The following is a 19,814-nucleotide window of genomic DNA, read 5'->3' as shown; positions in this document are numbered from 1 at the left end:
TATGACTTTAATACCAGTACTCTTATTTAATAACACTGAAGGTGTTGCACAGCTACTTTAAGATATGTGAGGGATAAGGCAGTTGAACACATTTCATAATCACTGGTAGGGGTCACCATTGAAAGGAACCTTGAGCTCTTGGCAAATGAAAAATTTCACTGACAATATGAAAAATCATCTCCGAGTTTTTCATATTTGCCGACTATAGGTTTTATGTATTAGCATTTCTCTGTGCCTAGCATACCTGTTAATACAAAGAGCAACAGGAACAAAGAGCAAAAGCAGTTGCTGTTTAGGGACACCGTGATATATGTGCAGTTTGACAGTATTTGATATTCTAAGTACAAGGGAAGAGCATATCTTTCCATTAAGTTTTCTTAGACTACAAAAACTCCTATTTTTCAAAGAAAATATTTTAATTTTCTTTATGGACCCTGCTAGATTCCTGTCTAATAAGGGGGTGGTTTCCATGTGTGCATTAACAAGTCGCAGATGCAGATTCCATACAAATGTGGTTTACAAACGGCTGGCCCCAAGCCAGACTACTGTCCTCAGTCATTCTGCAGGTTCTCTTCTCCATTCCTCATGAAAAGATACAGGGAAGAAAACAGCTCCTTTTAGTACTCTTTGCTGTCTTCTTTTGGTCGTCCTTGTTAAAGTCATTAATATCATTTATAGTGTAGCTCACAACATCTGTATTCTTAGCTGAAAGGAATTAGAGGGCATGGCTTCTGATTATCTACATGAGATAGAAATAGGGTAATGGTAGCTAATTTGCAAACTCGGATAATTTGTGTAACAACTTGTACATGAACCTCATCTTTTAGAGGAAAGCAAAGTGGTGGTCCCAATTCCTGGACCAGTATGCTGGGCAGTTCCAGGCAAGTTGCTTAACCTCCTAGACTTCAAACTTCCTCTTCAGGAAAGTAAAATAGGTTAGGTCACATGATGTCTAATACACCATGCAGTCCTAGGTTCTGTGAGTTTGTGACTGAGGCAGGTGTACAAGCGTGAAAGAAGATTCTATTTTGATTGAAAACACTGCCAACAGGTGTTTCAGTCTGGGAACGAGTCCCGGAGAAGGTAAGGGATTGAATAATGGTAGAGCTTAGTTTGGGGGCAGGGCTTGCTATTTGGGGGTCTGTCGCAGAAAGGGTTATTTATGGGTGGCACACAATGAGCAGAATTGATTTTTGGAATTTAGTGTGTGGACTTCACATTACATAGTATGAGATGAGCTCAAGATTGATGTCATCTTCATGTGAGACTTGTTCGTGGTTAATTGGAATAATTAGCATTCAGGGACCTAGCAGAGTCGGGGCAGTATAGAGCGTGAGATGAGCTGAATTCAGTTGGGGAATGGACTTGACTTATGCGATAGGGTGGTGATTGCTAGTTTAGAGTCTGATTTGAAAGTCACTCAAGAGTCTCCTCCTCAAATATGTCATTTTTGTTTGTTTGGTTTTTTTTTTTCCACCATTTTCTGAAGGTCAACCGTAACTGCCCCTGTCTTGTTTTTGTTGGTTTTATTTTGTTGATTGATAGATGTTTTTCTGGGAAGGATAGCACTGCACGTGAAAGAGGAAAAGACAGGGCAGTTTAAATCCATGAGAATTCACAGGAGGTCAGAGAAATAAGGAATAAATGCAAAGGAAAAAGAAGAAGAGAGGGACAGCCCATTGAAGAACAGATCTTGAATCCATATTTGCAAGTTCATAAATTGATACCTACAGCATTTGATAGCTTTTGGTCAATGTCCATACCCAATATCCTTTTTAAACCTCAACCTGTTTTACTCATGTTACCTACAGGAGTGCTACTTGTCATGGTGCTACTTTGGCTGGCTTACTGATGGAGTATTTGGTGGTTTAAATGAAATTCAGATTAGGTTAAAAAAAAAAAATAAATTCATTAAGGTCAAGGAAGTGAAGGCTGTCAATAAAACATACATCCCCAATAGATAAAATGCTGTTAGAAAATCCAGTTCAGTCTAGGCTGATTTGTTACTGGCTAAATCACCCTTTCTTCCTGGCTTGCAATTAATTTTTGCTGCTGTGTTTGGAGATTGGGGTAAAGGTGATAGCCTAATGGGTTGTGATTTTATTTTAATATTTTGATTAAGGAGACTAAATAACTTGGACTTTGGATAATCATAAGGACTAAAGCCTTATCCATCAAGCTTAATTTCTGAACAGAAGTTTGTGTTTGTATTTCTGGCTACATTTAGCATTGGTCTTTTTGTGATGTGAAGTTATGCGATAGTTATGTGCTCAGTTATTCTCCACCTGTCTCTCCACTTACCATCTTCCCTAGTCACTTTATTTTTTTTTCTTCTTTCACCCTATATTTAACTAGCTGCCTCTGTTCTGTCCATCAATCTGATAGGCACACACAGATTCCTAGCCATTGTCCTTTCAGGGCAAGGACCAGTATTTGATAGCCCCTGGCTCCCCAGCATTTGTATGGCTACTGCTGTCCCCAGCTGCACTGGCCCTACGTCACCCTTGAGTGCCTGTGCCACTGTACATTCCTTACCCTGCCTCTATCCTGCATCCACCCTGCTCCCTTATCCCCTCCCACTCAGGAAACCTTAGTGTTATCTTTGTGAAAACATAGTGTTCGTCTCCTGGCAAATAGACATTCTCAAGGGATACTTTGCTAATCTTTTTTACCTTCAGAATTACTTGGATGGTATGAAGTTAACTAATTCAGAATGCTGATGGGGTTGTAAACTCATTCTGAGTTTGTTGTAAGACCATATATATGCTGGTCAATTGTCAGTTAACATCTTTAAGCTATAAAACCATTGTTTTATGGATGAAATTTCATCCAAAAACTCAAATGCATAAATCAGATCAAAGTTCTCCACAACTTTGATTGACCCAAGGATTGAGTGGGGCAGGAAACTTCTTATCATTCCTTGCCCTGCAACACACACAGGGTACTCCTGAAACACCTGGGATGGAAACGTGGGCTTCCTCAGGACAGTCTAGTGACTGCCCCACTCCTGATTAATTGCTTTTCTCATATCCTTTTGTGGAAAATGAAAAAGAGGAAATACGTTGCACAAGTACATTCATATCAAGTCTTTCTAGTCTAGGAGCTTTATATAAGTTCTGAAAAAAAAAAAGGTGTGTGTGTGTGTACACCATTCAGAGGTTCTTAACCTTTCTCACTTCCCCAAGGGGACCATGAACTTGGATGAAAAAAAAAGAAATGTGTCTTTACTTTCTGTAACTTCTTATTGAAAGTTGGCATTTTATTAAATTATTACCATAAACAACAAACCGGTATCAGCAATAGCTATGACTTTGTCACAAATAAAAAAAAAATCACAGATATTTTCATATCACATTGGGTTATTGTAAGTATCTTGAAATATCATTTTTTGCTCATCACTAAAAATTGCAATGACTATTAGATCTGTTGCTTGATCTTGTTATTTAGTGTGTTAATAAAGAAGCCTATCTATTACTATAATCACAAATTTTGGGTAGATTGGTTTATTCCAGTCCACCCCCAGCCTTGCTATCCAAGTTATATATAAAACCAATTCTGTATGTCAGTATAATTGATTTTCTTTGTAATCTTATGGATTTTATTTTGGGCATCCATGAATTTCACCAGACTGTTAGAAGGGTCTGTGGCACAAAACAGTTGAGATCAACAATTAGATAAATTGTGCAGAGGGAAAATAATGATATTTTTTAAACATATTAGCAGAGGAATTCTTGAATTTACCTGGTAAACATTTTTTTTTAAATAATTAGTTTATTGCTTTTTGGTGTGCTTACTTTTCAAGTGTTCTTCATTCCAAAGCACATAGGCAGAGGTTACCCTAACTGCAGAAACATTTAAAAACAAAAGTAGACGTCCAGTGTTCAGATGCCCACGTATGATGCTGGATTTTGTAAGGCAATGCCTTTACCCCCCAGACTAGTTTGCCAGTGGAACTATACCTTTAATATCAATTGAAATCTGAAACGTACAGAGTTCTTACCTCACTGGTCAAGAAGTATTGGAAGAAATGGGTCTCCATTATATCTGTTTCCACATCTCCTCTTAGCCTGCATAGGAGCTGGCACATAGATGGCACTCAGTTCTTATTTGTGAAAGTATATAATTATTCAGAAGCATATTTCAAGTGCTCACAATAAGAGGTAAAATTACTACAAAACAGCATATTTGTAAGAGAATTCATAAGGGACCATGAGAGGAGGAGTTGGGAGGAGTCTGGACAGAGAAGGGTCAGTCGCCAACACTCTTGCCTCTTCCCCCTTGGGATGTCTTCCCAGGTGTGAAATAGATTAGTGGCTGAGAGGCAACTGAGACTCGACCTGTGCACAGCCTCCGCTTCCCTTGTCTCCTTTTATTGGGAAAATTATAACCCAACCATTATCACCAGGGCTCACATGATATGTCTAGCAATATTTATGCTTTCTGTTTTTAATGCCTACTTGTGAATCACAAGATTTGGCTCTTTCAAATGAAGCCAACGTCTGATGAGCAGGTTTTCATAATGGATAAAATGCTCTGGGTTTTGGCCACAAAAATGGGTCTTAACTTTATCAGTAGAATCATAAGCAAGTTGGGAGCTCATAATGACCCTGCTTGATCGTTCCTCTTAGGATTGTGATTCCCATAACTTTTACAGTCCCAGATTGCCTTCTCATGGTTTTAAAAATTCTTTGTTATCTCTCCTAGAACATCATACAGGGAAGATTTAAAATTTTAATTCCCAGCCCCTAAATATGCATAATGGGGAGTATAGCTCATTTTAGAAGATATCTGCAGTGTTGAAAAGTTCTAGATAAATCAGTTAAAAATGCAGTGCAGAAATATTTGTTTTAAAACAACCTAGTAGTAAATTATTTTTGTAAGCAAACAAACCTCCCTGTCAAGGTAAATCATCTCCTAAAATTGATTCATTTTATGAGTTCTTATTTCTGTGCTTTTCTTTTTTGCACATGGCATATACAAATATTCTGCCACATTTTTTAAATGATCATAATTATGAATAGGAAAATACATATTGTAAATTTGTAAACAGTGACTATTGGAAGCAAGATAGTAAGAATTTTACTTCTTTAAAGCATGTATTCATTTGAGTTGACGGTTTGGGGGAAAGTGAAGTTCACTATCTTAAACATCTTCCTTTTTTTAACCCAAGCACTCTACCACTGAGCTACATCCCCACCAGCCTGATAAGCTCCTTTCTAAAATGATCACATGTATTTGCATTTGACAGAGCCTTTGTTGATGCTTCTCTACCTCCTTAGACCAGTCAGCAGATGTAGCAACATCATCATGAATTTATCCTTTGGAGCTTTGCTACCATGTATGAGCCCTCAGGAGTTTCAGAGATGTGCACAGTTTCTGGTTACTCACTCAGTGGCCCAAATTGTGCCTCTTGTGCGTCTCTGCCCTATCCCCCAGTTAACTGCTACTTCACTTTGCTGCAGTGAATCTTTCACCATATTTTTGCACTCACCATTGAAGTTTGAGCCTCAGGGTATTTTCAGGTCCTTTAGAAGAGTTTTTCCCTCAAAGGACAGGCAGTAGGAGTGGAAAAGAAGAAACAATTCCAAGAGATGTTCCGAAAGGGTAGAATTGATAGCAAATTATGATTGATTAGAAGGAAATAGACAAAAAAATATGGATTTTTAATTAAAGCCATTTGCTAATATATTTTTATTGCAAAAACAATACAGAAGAAACAGTACAGAAAATGTAAGCTAAGGAAGACCATAAACGTATCCATAATTCTAATCACCTAGACATAGCTGCTTGGAATATTCTGATTTTTTTTTCTTTTTATATGCACACACATCACACATGTACTTCTATGTGTATGTATATATGTGTGTATATAATGTCTTAACATTTGTTTACATGAATTCTCTATTCAGGTATATTTAGGTTATAGTCACATTTTAATTTCACAGATAATTCAGATGTAAACTTTATAATTAAATATTTGTACACATCTTTCATTATTGTTTCCTTAGGATAAACTCCCCAAAATGGTATTATTGGATTTAAAATGTTTTAAAATGATATTTCTTCATTCTGCCTTTTCATATTGCACTTCATGAAAGATTATACCAATTCATACTTCAAATAACCAGCCTTTAGCCTATGTGAGTAGATGGACAACAAAGCTATTAATTGAGTTAAACTACTAGGAGGTAAACCTGGTTTGGGAGGAAGATAGTGGGATCAGACTGGAATGTGGCATCTGAATTATTTTCAGCAATTTCTTAGATATTCAGGTCCCATTGGGAAGAAGCAAATGTGATAATGAAAACAATAATAGCTGACATCTATCATAACTGTTACCAACTGTCACGCTCCTTCCATCAACAGTCTCACTACCCTATGAATGAGGTGCTAAATGGGACCCCATTTCACAGAAGAGATAGTAGAGGTCTAGAGAATTTGAGTAACCTGCCAAGCCTTATGGGGCTAATAAGGGGTGGAGTAGATATTCAAAATAAAACCCAGGCTTCTTAAATAGATTTTAGAAAGACAGTATATAGATGACAAGAGGTATTTATAGGAACTAAGTTGTATCTTCAAGGAATTATGGTGAAGAGTTAGCTGTACCAAAAGAATGGAGGGAGGCATAGTCACATCACAAGCATCTGGTTTGATTTTGTCCAGTACTTGGCTAATCCATCCTGCTCTTTTTTTTTTAAATTGTTTCTTTCTATCATTCTCCTTACTTCTCTTAAATATTGCCCCTTCTTCAAAGCCAAGCAGTATCACTCTTCATGTAGGAAGGCTTTCTTGACTACCCTATCCTGATGCTTCTTTTGCTCTACTTTGATCCCACTTGAAGTCTGCCTATCAATGACCTTTTGTCACATGCTGCTTGGGACTAGTAGTTTCAAATGCCAGATCTTCCCAAATAGACTGTGAGCCATTTAAGGGCAAGTGCTTTTCAGTCCTTTCATCAGAACTTTGAGTAATTATCGTCGATCGGGTGTTGGGCAGAATATATTTTTGCCAAACACTATTCTGTGATATTAATACTATATATTAATCTCCACAAATCCTCAGAAAGGTAATTTGCTCAAGTTCGTAGAGTTAAAGAACAAACCACAATATAAGCCTTTATAGGTATGCAGAGGTGCTTGAGCATGACTTGAAGGAGCAGTAGATTAGGGTGGGTGGCAAAAGCAAGAATGGCTTTGCCATTAGAGAAAACCATATGAGGCATGGAGAACAGAATACAGGGCCATGTTGGACAATAGTGATAAATAGTCCAGCAAATGAGGATGTGAGCATGATTAGGAGGATTTTGAATGCTGCCCTGGAGAGAGTGAGCTTTTTCTCTATGTGGGGAAGCCACTGAAGGTCACACTGAGCAGTAGAATAACTCCGGGCACTTTAAAAGTAAAAGACGAGTGCAATGATTTTCTTCCTGGGATCCAATCTCCAAGTTAAGGGGATTCAAGAAAGCTTAATGAAACTTGCAGATTTACCAATCAGGAAGTTCCATAGACTAAATTAAGCACGAGATGAGTTTGCTTTTTGAGGAGTCACATCAACTCTGTATGACGGCACTGGCTCCCTGTTCATCAAAGCTCTAGTGATGTACTTACCCTCCTAAGTTAAGAGAGGAAAAGGAATGATTACTTAAATGCTTTTCTGCTCAGAAATCAAACAGTTTTGCATTCGAAGTCATTAAAAAGGATGTTTGGTACCTTTAAGGGTTATTCAAAGAAGAGATGCCCCAGTTCAGACCAGTCAGTGGTGAGCACAATGGAAAGAGGTGGACTATTCTTCATGATAGAAGCAAAAACTAAAATTGATGACAATGTTGTAGCATGAACCTTGGGAGTATTTTCTGTTTTTAAATGATACCATCTGTGAAGATCAAGGAGAAAATGAAAACTTCAGACTTGAAGATAGAATGTTTAAATGTTAGGAGCCAGAGCAGAACACTGAAATTTATGTAACATTAATAATATTTCTTTAGTTGAGGGAAGAAACAGTTAAGAAATTCTTTTTCAGAGTCTATATTCAAGTATCAGAGTTATAAGCCAGATTTTTTTTTTCAGTTTTGAAAAACCTATTCTGAATACAAGTTTGGACTAAATGTAAAATATAAACTTTTAAATCCATATTTTCCAATATTTTAAAAATTAGACCTTCTTTGGAAATTCTCTATTTCAGTCAAATTAAGAGATTTATCTTTTTGCTAGCTAGCTTAATAGATTGTTTAGAATTTCATACTTTCATCTTTATTCCTTTTCTCTCCCACTTCTGAAAAAATATCCTTTAAAATGTGAGATTCCCTTGCCCAACAACCTTTTTAAGTAAGAACCATTTGTATCTCCCCTGGCCAGGTTGTCATTTGATAATCTTGTTATGAGCAAAACAATTTGTAGCAAAAAAAAAAAAACAAACCCCAAAACGCCACCGTATTGATGTGTGCCTTGAAGTCGGTGGCTTACAACAGGTAGAAAAGAGGTATACATAAAAACAAACCATTTTCATTTTTTATCTGATGAAGTAGTAAGTGAAATTGAAAAATAAAGATCATTTACTGGAGACTCTGAATATCCCTTCTAAATCCACTGAATTGTAATGGATACTTTTCCCCAGGTTGTATAAACATTATTTTTTTATGTTGATAATAAACCTCCAGAAACTGCTAGAGTTGCTTAACCTCTTAATGACAAAAGTGGCAAAACTGACTCAAGTGAGAAATTTCTGTGTAGTCATTTTATATCCTGTTATTTCCCCAATATTAGCAGCCTGTAGATTTCTGGTTAAGATATGAGTCCCTTAAATAAATTAGAGGTTGTGGGGTGAATTTAAAAACAATCATCTTCTCAGTTGAAAATAACAACAATTTAAAACATTTTATTTTTTTACATTTTTTCCCCTTTTTAGTAAATACAAGTATCAGAAACCATACTTGGGAAACTCAATAATTTGGGGGATATACATACAGACACATAGGTATTTTTTGAATTATATTTCTCTTTAAATGCATTTTTGAATAAAGAGACTGTAACGTGCTACTTTCAGAGTGGAAAGAGCATTTGCTGGTATGTGTCTGTTCAAATTTATTTCTCATGTTTTCTTTAATAAGACCAATGTTAACTTAGCGGGAAAAGTTACTCCCAATGCCTCCTGAGAGTTTCTTTGCTTTACACAAAGTAGATGTTATTAAACTGGGGAGAAAGATGAATGCATCTCCTCCTAATTCCACAGAGGAGAACATACATCTTTATTAATGTAATGATGAGGGCCTCTCGTTATGTTATAGAATGATCTGCTTTAGCAAAGGTTTTTCTCCTAAAGAACTTCATAACATTTAAAGGTTAATATGTTAGGTAAAGAATAATATCTTAAGACAAGCATTTTTATTATAGGACATGATGGGATCATTTTTATTAAATTAGATGATGATTTGAATGGGGAAGAAGAAAAAGTGCTTCGCTTGATGCCCTCAACTTTAATGCCTTTAATCAAATAATGACCTTCTGGAAAATAGTTGATTTTAAGCATTTGGAAAGATCAATACCACTTTGCCACCAAAAAATGGCCTAGATGATGAAATTTGATGTATTTAAAAGTATCATTTCACCCTTTTAACCTAGTAAATAATTTAAAATGCTTTCAGTATTGTTTTACTGCTGTTCTGTTTCTCACTGTTCAAAGTGTTACGTTTGTTTGTGAAAAGATATTGGAAGTTGGTGTGCGAAGCGTTCAGGCCTCACACCTAGAAATAGGGTTGTTCCTCCGTCAGTTCTTGGGGGTCTCTGCATCAAGCCTCCTCCTCAATTATATGTTTAAATACTACATTTGAGGGACAGTGTATATAGAGAGCATAAAAGATGTGAAAGTGGAACCCTTCTACAGCATTTAAGTGGTGGTTTAAAACATCACTAGTCCCTGTGCATTTTTTTTGTGATATTTTTAAACCTAGATGCTAAAGGTAAAGGATTTGGTAGCTCTGACAATTAAAATCCATATCCCTCCCTACCCTACTCCCACCCTGGCTTATAGAACACTGATATGAAATTACCCTTGAGTGCCGACAGCTTTGTAAATAAAAAAAAAAAATTGCCCTCTATTAGCATGTTTGTGGGCAGATTAAAAACTGTCTTCATTAGCATAAGTAACACTTACAGATTCTTTTAGAAGTAGAAAATTATTTGCTGAATGATAAATTGCTAGCTTTATAGTTAGTTGTTGTTGAAAATGTACTCATTCAAAATGCCTGGTGTAGTTTAGTCTACAATGCTGAATTTTTTGTTAGAAGTACTATTTAATGGATTATGTACTTAATCCTTGTTCCTACTACTTGCAAAAATGTAATTCATGCTTTCTACTAAAGTGTTTGTATCAAATACTTTCCTATTTAGATTGATTTCTTTTAATATCATATATTAGTATACTGTATGCCCCAGAGATTGGAACAAAATACTCCTGCAGATAACACATAAAAGATGAGGGTGAGGGGGAATAAATACAGACGATAAAATGTTTTGCTTTTTAGAGCTCAAATTACCGTTCTTTTTTTTTTAAATGTATTTTTCCTTCTTAGTGGCAGCAAAAATTGTCATTTTCTCTCTCTTTTTATAGCTCTTGGTTTTAGAATGCATGTGTATATGATGATAATATACACATATATGTATATTGCATTAAATGACTTTTTTTTTTTTCTCAGAGAATACCAAAGTCTGTTTTCCCCTGGAAAACTAGTTGTGTTATGAACTCCCAGGTTTATCACAGACCAGGCCCTGTAAGGGTTCTCGCTGTGCGAGAGGCTTTATAGGTACAATAAATTTCATTCATGAAAGGATGTTGCTTTCCTGGCTCAATTAAAATCATCGTGTACCCCTTACCCACTAAAATGTTAGCAGCGAATTGACTTGAATTAACGGTTCTAAAAAGAGTGGGGTGGAAATCAGAGATTGAGCTTGGTTGGAAATTAGCAGCTGAGAGATGAAGGTGCCAGGATTTTTATTTAAATGTGGTACAACAAGATTCTGTCAGTAAAGCACATCATTAGAATATTGAGTTTAGAACTGCTAATTTTTCCTTTAAAATGAGCATACAGTCATGTGTTTCATGGACCATAATAAATTGCCATTGTGTTGTCATTGAGTTTGTTTTGCTTTTTTGCAGTGCTGGTTTGGCAGTCATTCTGCATTTTTTCTTTTCCTTGTTTTTTTTTTTTTTTTTTTTTTTTTTCCCCCTTCTCAGTCTTAGATTTCTTTAATAGATCCCTAACCAAAACCGGTCAAAAAAAAAAAATGTTATTTATTTCAGTCTTAGGTTTAGCATCTTTTGCACCGTTTTCTTGCTTATGGTAGCAAGACATTTGCAGATGGTTCTTGGTTACCATAAAGTACATAACAGTATTTCCTTTGTGGCAGATGGATTTAAGACTTTTAGTTCTCAATAAATGTAGGTTTACAATACATAACTTTACAGGATTTGTGTTGTATATAACAGGTTTGAACATATTATCTCAGAATTCATCTGCATGGCATTTTCAGCTTATTCAGGGTCCTGCCAGTTTTTTTTTTTAAGTAATAGGGGGAGCGCTGTGATTGATAGCAACAGCTCAAGGCGTGATTTTGAATAGAAACAAAGGGTTTAGAACAGAAGGTGTCAAATTAAACTTTGTCAGTTTGAAAAGTAGTAACATCCTGAAAGTTTTACTAATTTATTTACATGTGGCCACTGTTTATATTTTGCCCTCTTTATATGCAGTGTAATGTTGCTTGGCAAATTTACTACGTTTAAAGTTTAGGTTGTTCCTTGTACCATTTTAGTTTTCTTAGAATGGATTCATTGGTCTCATTATTTTAAGGCTGTGAGGCCCCAGTCTTTTTCTACTGTTCAAAACAGTTGTGGTCTAATTTAATTTTGAGAGTAGTTCCCTGCCTGTGGTCTTAGAGGACATCAAGTCCTGGGGAACAATCTTAAAAATGGGATTATATTCACATCTTGCAACAAAGCACCACATTGCATTTGTCATCTCTCTTCTCCCAAGTAAATCTGTAGAGTTCTCACTTAAAGACCAGCATCGTACTTTGTGGAATTATTTTATCAAATATTGCAAATGTTTTGACCTAGGAAAAAGGTATTGGAGAATTAAAAAGCATTTGGCTTTTCCAGTCATTTTCTGAAAAAAACATGGATCAAATTTCTGTTGTCACTAATGGCATAGCAATCAATAGGATTTAAGGTAGTTAAAACTATTTCAAGGTATTTTTGTTAAAAAAATATATTAGAATAAATTAACCTTATTTTTGCCTGTAATATGGGAACAAATCAGTTTCTTTCTATACTAACAAAGAACTAATGTGTCAAAATGTCTGTTTTCCATTATTTCTTAAGAGATACACACATTGAGAAAAGCCAATCCCCCCTCCCCTTTTGTTTTTTGGAATACCCTTGTAGAACTAACAGTTCCCAGCTGCACTGTTAAATATTTTTCTAAGAAGCATCTGATTTCAGTCTCTTAAAATCATCGTGTCTCTTGAAAGGCTAGCGGAGACATGCTTCAGCTTATAATTCATCAAATTATTTTTAGATAAGGAATTAGAAGTATTATTTAAGGGCAGAGGTTAATAGCAAACTACTGGAAATGTTATGTTAGTCATGGGCAATTAATAAAAATAAGGATCTGTCTCGTAAGTGTAGAGACACAAAAGTGACAATATAAGCAAAATATTTGTTGAATGAGTCAGGGCTCTTTTTCTGAAATATTTGTTAAACCAGCATGAGTGTGATTGTTTAGGAATTAGCTATCATTATTAGCCATTTTAAAAGAACTAATGATTTTCTTTTCCAAAGAACATCTGTGATCCACATGTTTTTTCACATATATCCAAGTGCTAACTGATCTCTGCATTACTTTAAAAAGTTTCTAAAGGATGTGAAAAATCATTGGAGTTTTGCAGCTCTCTCCAAGAAGCTTTTCCTACATGAATCGTTCTTAATTTAACTTTTAGCAATTTTTAGTTACAAGCATTTATTAAAAAAAAATTGTAGAAGCTCAATGTTTAACATTTATTGCAGTAGCGGGATACTAGCTAAGTTAAAAAAAAAAGATTTTTCTGCTCTGTTCTTGAGGAACCTTCTAACTTCTCTTCATTGAAAGGTAAATAAAATCAAATAATTTTGTGTTCAGGCATAGAGCTTGACCTGTCAGTGGTGATAGCTGAAGGATACAGAAAGGGGAAGAGGGAAGTCATCTTAACCATAGTTAATATTCAGGCCCACAGGAAGATATGTATCTAAACCTACACAACCACAAGATTTAGAAGTATAATGCAACAAAACAGCTTAGATGTAGGAAAATATATGATATTTTCATATCTTAATCCAGGTAGCAAATATTTGCCTATAAGAACTAAATAAACATCTGCACTGCACCATATGCAGGTGGGTTTCAAATACTTCAAATACTCAAACACAGTTTTGTAGTCAATATTATATTCACACAGATAGAGCTGAAGTATCTTTTTAAATTTTTTTGTTGTTTTAATTAGTTATACATGACAGCAGAATACATTTCAACTCATTGTACACAAATGGAACACAACTTTTCATTTCTCTGACTGTACACGATGCAGAGTCGCGCCATTAGTGCAAACATACATGTACAAAGGGTAATGATGTCTGTCTGCGCTGAAATATCTTACAGTATGCTGGGAATAGCCATGGAGTTGCTGTAGTTAGAAGGGAAATATGCTCAGCAATCCTGTTGTCACAGGGATTTTTTAAATTTAGTTGACATTCCTTGAGGTGAATTTGCAGTTTGCTGCTTCCTCTCCTCACCTTGAATTATGCATCCAGTGCACTGAATAAGTGCACAATTGCATGGCCATCCCCACGTATATATTTGTTCAATTAAAAGATCTGTTGAGTAGAGAATCTAAACTCTCAGAAAATGTAGTATATCTCATGAGAGTTTGTGGCAGTCCTTCTTGGCTGATCTGTAAGTAAGCCTTGAGAAGCCAATGTATCTGTCACCATCTTTTCTTTTAAATTCTCTCAAGTAGGCCATTCTGGGGAGGACAGGCCTGGCTTCTTTTCACCGTATGTTACAATCAGAAGAAGAATTCCCATCCAATTAAATTTCTTGAGATTTCCAAGAAACTCTTGTCCTAAGTCAGGTTCCCTTAAAGCAGAGTCTAAGATGGGAATCAGATGCTGGTGGTTTGAGGAGGACCTGAGGAATGAGGGAAAATAGGGCAGAGGAAGAGGTGGAGTAAGAACGTGGCCCCGGGGCTGAGGATGTACCTCAATCTTGCTTAGCTTAAGCCCTGGATTCCATCCCCAGCACCAAAAAAAAAAAAAAAAATTGTGGCCCCAGATAAAGTCTAGCCCTCGATTGATAGGGGATGGAGTAAAAGAAGGAGGATGACTGTCTCCAGAGAGAGAGTTGACGCATAGAGCGAGTTGTCAGCTTGAAATAAGGATTGAGACTTTGTACTTCTGGATCAGTAAATCGCTGGCCACTCCTGAGTGAGAAGGTCCGTGAGGAGGGGGAGCAGTGTTCCAAGCATCGTCCGATGAGATGGCTTCAGGACATTTCTCCAGAGAAGAGTACAGTGGAGAGCTCTTAGCAGAGAACTCAGCTGCTGAGGTGTGGCTGCCTTGGCTGGGGAATCCCATTGCTCCTTACCCCAGTGGTTAGAGTTCATCCTGGTTAGGATGAAAGTTTGAGGTGGTGACGGTCTTGGACCATTGCATTCCTCACAGATAAGCCTAAAGTCAAAACTGGGACCTCAGGATATATCGGAGAGGTTCAGATTTTGGTATTCATTGGACATTTCTTTCTCGTTTAATTCAGGAAGCCTATTAAAATTCTTGCCTGAGCAGATCATGTGCTAACACTGCCACAGGCAGAAAACAGGACTCTGAGGTCTCTTTTTGGAAAGTTCTTTTCTTGGAGAAGTCCTTGAGTGCCCATTCTAATCATTATGCGGAAACTGGACAGTATTCTTGGTCTCACAACTAGTTGTATATGTCTCTCCTCTCTCATACATGCATATACACAAATATACATAGTTTTTTTTATAAGCTTAGGAAATCTTTTATTTCTAGGATCTGTTCAACCCCTTTTTTAAATACCTTCAGCGTCTTCAGATGGCCCCCATCAGACAAGAAGATTAAGCAAGCGTGGAAACACTTATTTTTGCTTTCCTCCTATTTCACATATTGCAAAGTCTGTGATAAATGCTCTTTTGCCCTCGGAGTCTGAAAAATATGTCTCTCTTTTAAGATGCAAGTCTGAACACTCATTAGAAACACAGCCTGCCTCCTTGACAGCCGCAGCTATCCTCTCTGAAAAGGTTAAAATATTTTTAAAGTGGATTAGAGTGTTGAGAGCGTATGAGAAAGTTACTATACAGAGTCTTTTCTTTTTTGGCTCCTTATGGAAAATGCCAGCCCCCTCCCCATAAACATGAACTGACCTCTCATTTCCTTTGTCTCCAAGGGATGGTTGTGTGAGCTGTTACGCTGGAAAGAAGATCCTTCTCCAGAAAACAGGACTCTGTGGGAGAACTTGTCCATGATCCGAAGGTTCCTCAGTCTTCCTCAGCCAGAGCGTGATGCCATTTACGAGCAGGAGAGCAATGCGGTGCATCACCATGGCGACAGGCCGCCCCACATTATCCACGTTCCAGCAGAACAGATTCAGGTCCGTTTACCTTGGCCAATTCAGTAGAGCACTAAGTAAATAAAGCTTTAAACTTAGCAGGGAAATTAGCATCTCTCTTCTTCCCGCCAATCTAAACACAGGCTTTTTAGCAAGAGATAACAATACAGTGCCATCTTGCTCAGGGGGATAAAAGGAAAATTAACATACTTTTTCCAACATGTGTGTTATATTCCCTACCCCTCACTTCCCCACTGCCAGAGTGGCAGGAACCCCCTTTTTGTACTTCTTGTTTGGCAAATATATCGTTGTTAGTTCTAGATTTTGTGTGTGAGAACTTCGAAATTTTTGTATGTTGTTTTAAAAATCGTTTAAAAATACACCTATTTCTTAATCAATGCCATACCGCCCCTGAGGAAAGGAATTACATTTATTCTGTAGAGGAAGTTTGTAGAATCACAGTTTTATATGTTGGACTCTGTCCAAATCAAGGAGGGGAGGGAAATCTAGTTGGAATCTTGCTTTGCACTCCGTGTCCCTTCCTTCACCTTGTAGCAGTCTCCCCGCACCCACACAGAGTCCAGGTTGGGGGTGAGTCATATCTGTTTGTCTTTCCTTTAGAGCCCCTCTCCCACCACCCTTGGGAAAGGAGAGTCTAGAGGCGTTTTCTTACCAGGCCTGCCGACCCCTGCACCATGGCTCGGTGCTGCTCCTCAGGTGAGCGGGCACAAGTTACCTATGCCAGCAAGGAAGGGAGACAGAGAGGGGGTGGCACAGAGACCTGCTCCCTTGCTCAGGATCTTCAGACGTGCAGAGGATGCACTGAGCATGGCTGTGGCCAGAGCCCACTGTGCAGCACATTCAGCCTTCTCTACCTACTCATGTCTTGGGACTTGTCTCCATTCATCTGCTGAGGGAACAGCCCTGGGAATTTAGATGGAAATGTTCTGGGATCAGGTAGTTCACTGGGGCTCTCAGAAAGTGTATTCTAATTGAACTTGAACTGTATGACGGATTTCTGTTAAATCTAAGGAATGTTTTTTGGTTTTCTCCTTTGAGGAAAAAATGCCATTGATTTCCAGAGTCCTAAAATTCTACTCTCTTTGTTGAGTCACCTGCTCATTTCTTGGTATTACTGGGGGAAAATTGTGTGTGTGTGTGTGTGTGTGTGTTTAGAGAGAGAGAGAGAGAGAATGTTATCCATCCACCAGGAAAAAAAAAATCCTTGAGTGTGTATTAAAGATAAAACAAATTGAAAAGGAGAATCCCTTAGGATATCAAGCACTAAAATAATTGTGAAAGCATGAAAAACTTACTGTTTTAGGAAAAACAAAGAAAAAGATATATGTTAAGTAATAAAAATAGTACTTGTTTGAAAATGTAAATTGTTTTTAATAAAATTGCTTCTTAGGGGGATGAAAGGAAATGCTTAGGCACAGTACAAATGTTCTAATATTTTGCAGCTTACTCAGGTTGATTTGCTCTGCTGATAAGAATTATGGATTTCCACTATATAGTAGTTGCCTGTGTCACACATTTGTTATGTGTAATTGTGTATGGAAATTACAGCACATATACAGATACTAATTATGAAAAAGTGTCTGTATACACTAAATTTAAATCCTAATCACATCTGAGTTTACTGTAGACAAAACAATTCACTAGCCGTCATACAGCGGATTGAACCTTTATTTTGGGGTCAGAAAAAAATTGTGCACTAGTGCCTAGTGCAATTTGGTAAGAAACTGTGTGTGTATGTTAAATCGGAGCTGTCTGAGAGGAAATTGACAAACCTGAGTCTCTTGGAACATCCTCTGGACTCCTAGGAGAGCATGCTGAATAAGAGCAGACGCTTACCTTCTTTTCTTGCTCCTTGTCTCTGCCATCTGATGAAGGGGGGGGGGGGCAGAACACAAATTTCTTTCCCCATGCCTCTATAGCTCACTTTTCTAAAATGTCTTTTGAAATCCTTGCTCCTCAATCTTCATTTTAAATCTTTGTTAATTATTTACATCATAATTTGCTTTGCTGTCTTCGTGCCTCTGATGCGTGTCCTTCTGGTGAAGTTTATGGCTCAAACATTTTCAGAGCAGCTGAGTTCTCTCCTCCTGCCCTGATATCTGATAAGGGAACACAGGAGCCCCGAGAAAGCTGTACGAATTCCTGCCTTCCCAGTTGATATCGTTCTGATTTTTTTTTTTTTTTTTCCGAAATGCAGTAGGCCATTTGGCTCGTCTGCCTCTTTGCTCTGAATCTTTGTCCCATATCAAAGAAGCTATATGCGGGATGCATAAGCACGTGTTTTCTAATTCTAGACAGCTTTGTGCACGGAACGTGGGGAAAGCAGAGCTCTGATTGTCGCTTGTTTCTTTTTAGCAGCAGCAGCAGCAGCAACAGCAGCAGCAGCAGCCACAGGCACCGCCACCGCCTCAGCCACAACCGCAGCAGCAGGCGGGCCCCAGGCTTCCCCCGCGCCAGCCCACCGTGGCCTCGCCCGCAGAGTCTGATGAGGAGACCCGGCAGAAGACCCGGCCACGAACCAAAATTTCAGTGGAAGCCCTGGGAATCCTCCAGAGTTTCATACAAGACGTAGGCCTGTACCCGGACGAAGAGGCCATCCAGACTCTGTCCGCCCAACTTGACCTTCCCAAGTACACCATCATCAAGTTCTTTCAGAACCAGCGGTACTATCTCAAGCACCACGGCAAACTGAAGGACAACTCCGGCTTAGAGGTGGATGTGGCCGAATACAAAGAAGAGGAGTTGCTCAAGGATTTAGAAGAGAGTGTCCAAGACAAAAATGCCAACACCCTTTTCTCGGTGAAACTAGAAGAAGAGCTGTCCGTGGAAGGAAACACAGACATTAATGCTGATTTGAAAGACTGAGATGATCCAAGTAGTATTGTCATTCAACAGAGTGCCACTGGGTATTTACTAACAACATGAAAAAAGTCCACCTTGTATTTGCTCAGAAAAACCTTCGTTGTTCATGGTTTGGCCAATGAATCTTCAGAAACTTGCACAAACAGGAAAGTTGGAAAAGGAATAGTACAGACTGCACTAAACGTTTTACTCTGTTCTTACAAACTGCTTGGCAGCCCAGGTGAAGCATCGAGGATTGTTTGGTATTAGAATTTGTGTTCAAGGGCTGCACCAGTGTGTGTGTGCCCCCTAAGCATGATACCAGAGATTTTTTTTTTTTTAATTATTATTCTGGAGCCTCCAACAAGCATTATAACTTCTGTGATTATGATTTCCTTTCCTTTAATTATTTCTGTAACACTCCACACTGATCTTTGGAAACTCGCCCCTTATTTTAAAGGAAAAAAAAAAAAAGAGTTTGTTACTCTATTGTATGTTACAAAAGAACTATAGACTGTGGAATGCAGTTTAAAGATGACATATGCCAACAAATGCCTTGTATTATATGGCACTGCCGTAATTCAAATTTGTTTTTATTTTGGAAATAAAAGTTCATTGTAATTTTTTTTTCATTCTCATTGTTACATGATTTTTTTTTTTTTAAAAAAAAAGGAGAAGAAAATGTGAAACACAATTTAGTCCTCATTATTTATTTGTAGATCCTGCAGCGTCATGTTGTAATTAATTTTTTGGAAGTTTCCGTTAAATGTAATATTGCTTCTTCTCTTGTTACCATACTGATTCTTTTCTATTTATAAATGTATTTTGATGGGCAGTAAAAACAAAGTGTCTTAAAGTTTTAAATAGAGAAAATGTGCTTTACACAGTTGCCTATAAAAAGTGCTCTATGTTATCCAAGCAATTCATACTATAAGCTTCACTCTTATTGTTGTATGCAATTTTTACTATCATGCAAATAAGCTTAGGTAAATAAAACTAATAGATCACCTTAGAAAATTATGCAATTAATGTGAAAATAATTGATGTTTGCAATGTGTCTTCCTTTGGTTTACAATCAATTTTAAAGCTACATCTGTATAAAATTTCTGTATAAAGGTGTATTTCTTTTTTATGAGTTTATGGCTATGAAAACACCAGCTATTTTGTTACAGCTGGCTGTTTTTATAAGTGTATCACAGTTTTCTTTATGCAGAAATGTTCTGATTAGGAGTGGTTATTGACTGTAACTACACAATTAAAATTGTTTGTATGGTATGACATGGTAGGGTTTGTCTGCTTATGTGAA

At 37.3% G+C, this 19,814-nt stretch overlaps 1 protein-coding gene across 4 annotated transcripts in view; it reads left to right on the top strand.

The window, feature by feature from the left end:
• The window catches only part of Satb1 (SATB homeobox 1), a 75,458-nt gene extending 56,292 nt beyond the window's left edge, over positions 1 to 19,166 (top strand). The window contains exons 10-12 of one of the 4 annotated variants that reach the window (XM_026395922.2): positions 15,485 to 15,688; positions 16,268 to 16,363; positions 18,026 to 19,166. In XM_026395922.2, coding sequence (XP_026251707.2) covers positions 15,485 to 15,688; positions 16,268 to 16,363; positions 18,026 to 18,532 — 807 coding nt within the window. In that variant the 3' untranslated portion in view covers positions 18,533 to 19,166. Of the gene's footprint in view, positions 1 to 15,484; positions 15,689 to 16,267; positions 16,364 to 18,022 lie in introns of all 4 variants that reach the window. The other 3 variants (XM_026395921.2, XM_026395924.2, XM_026395923.2) reach the window with 3 other exon arrangements.
• The last annotated feature ends 648 nt before the right edge of the window (positions 19,167 to 19,814 follow it).

Source organism: Urocitellus parryii, chromosome 3 (assembly GCF_045843805.1).
Source record: "Urocitellus parryii isolate mUroPar1 chromosome 3, mUroPar1.hap1, whole genome shotgun sequence".
Lineage (NCBI taxonomy): Eukaryota > Metazoa > Chordata > Mammalia > Rodentia > Sciuridae > Urocitellus > Urocitellus parryii.
Note: the sequence above shows the minus strand (reverse complement) of the source record. Positions and strands in the feature narration are given on the sequence as shown.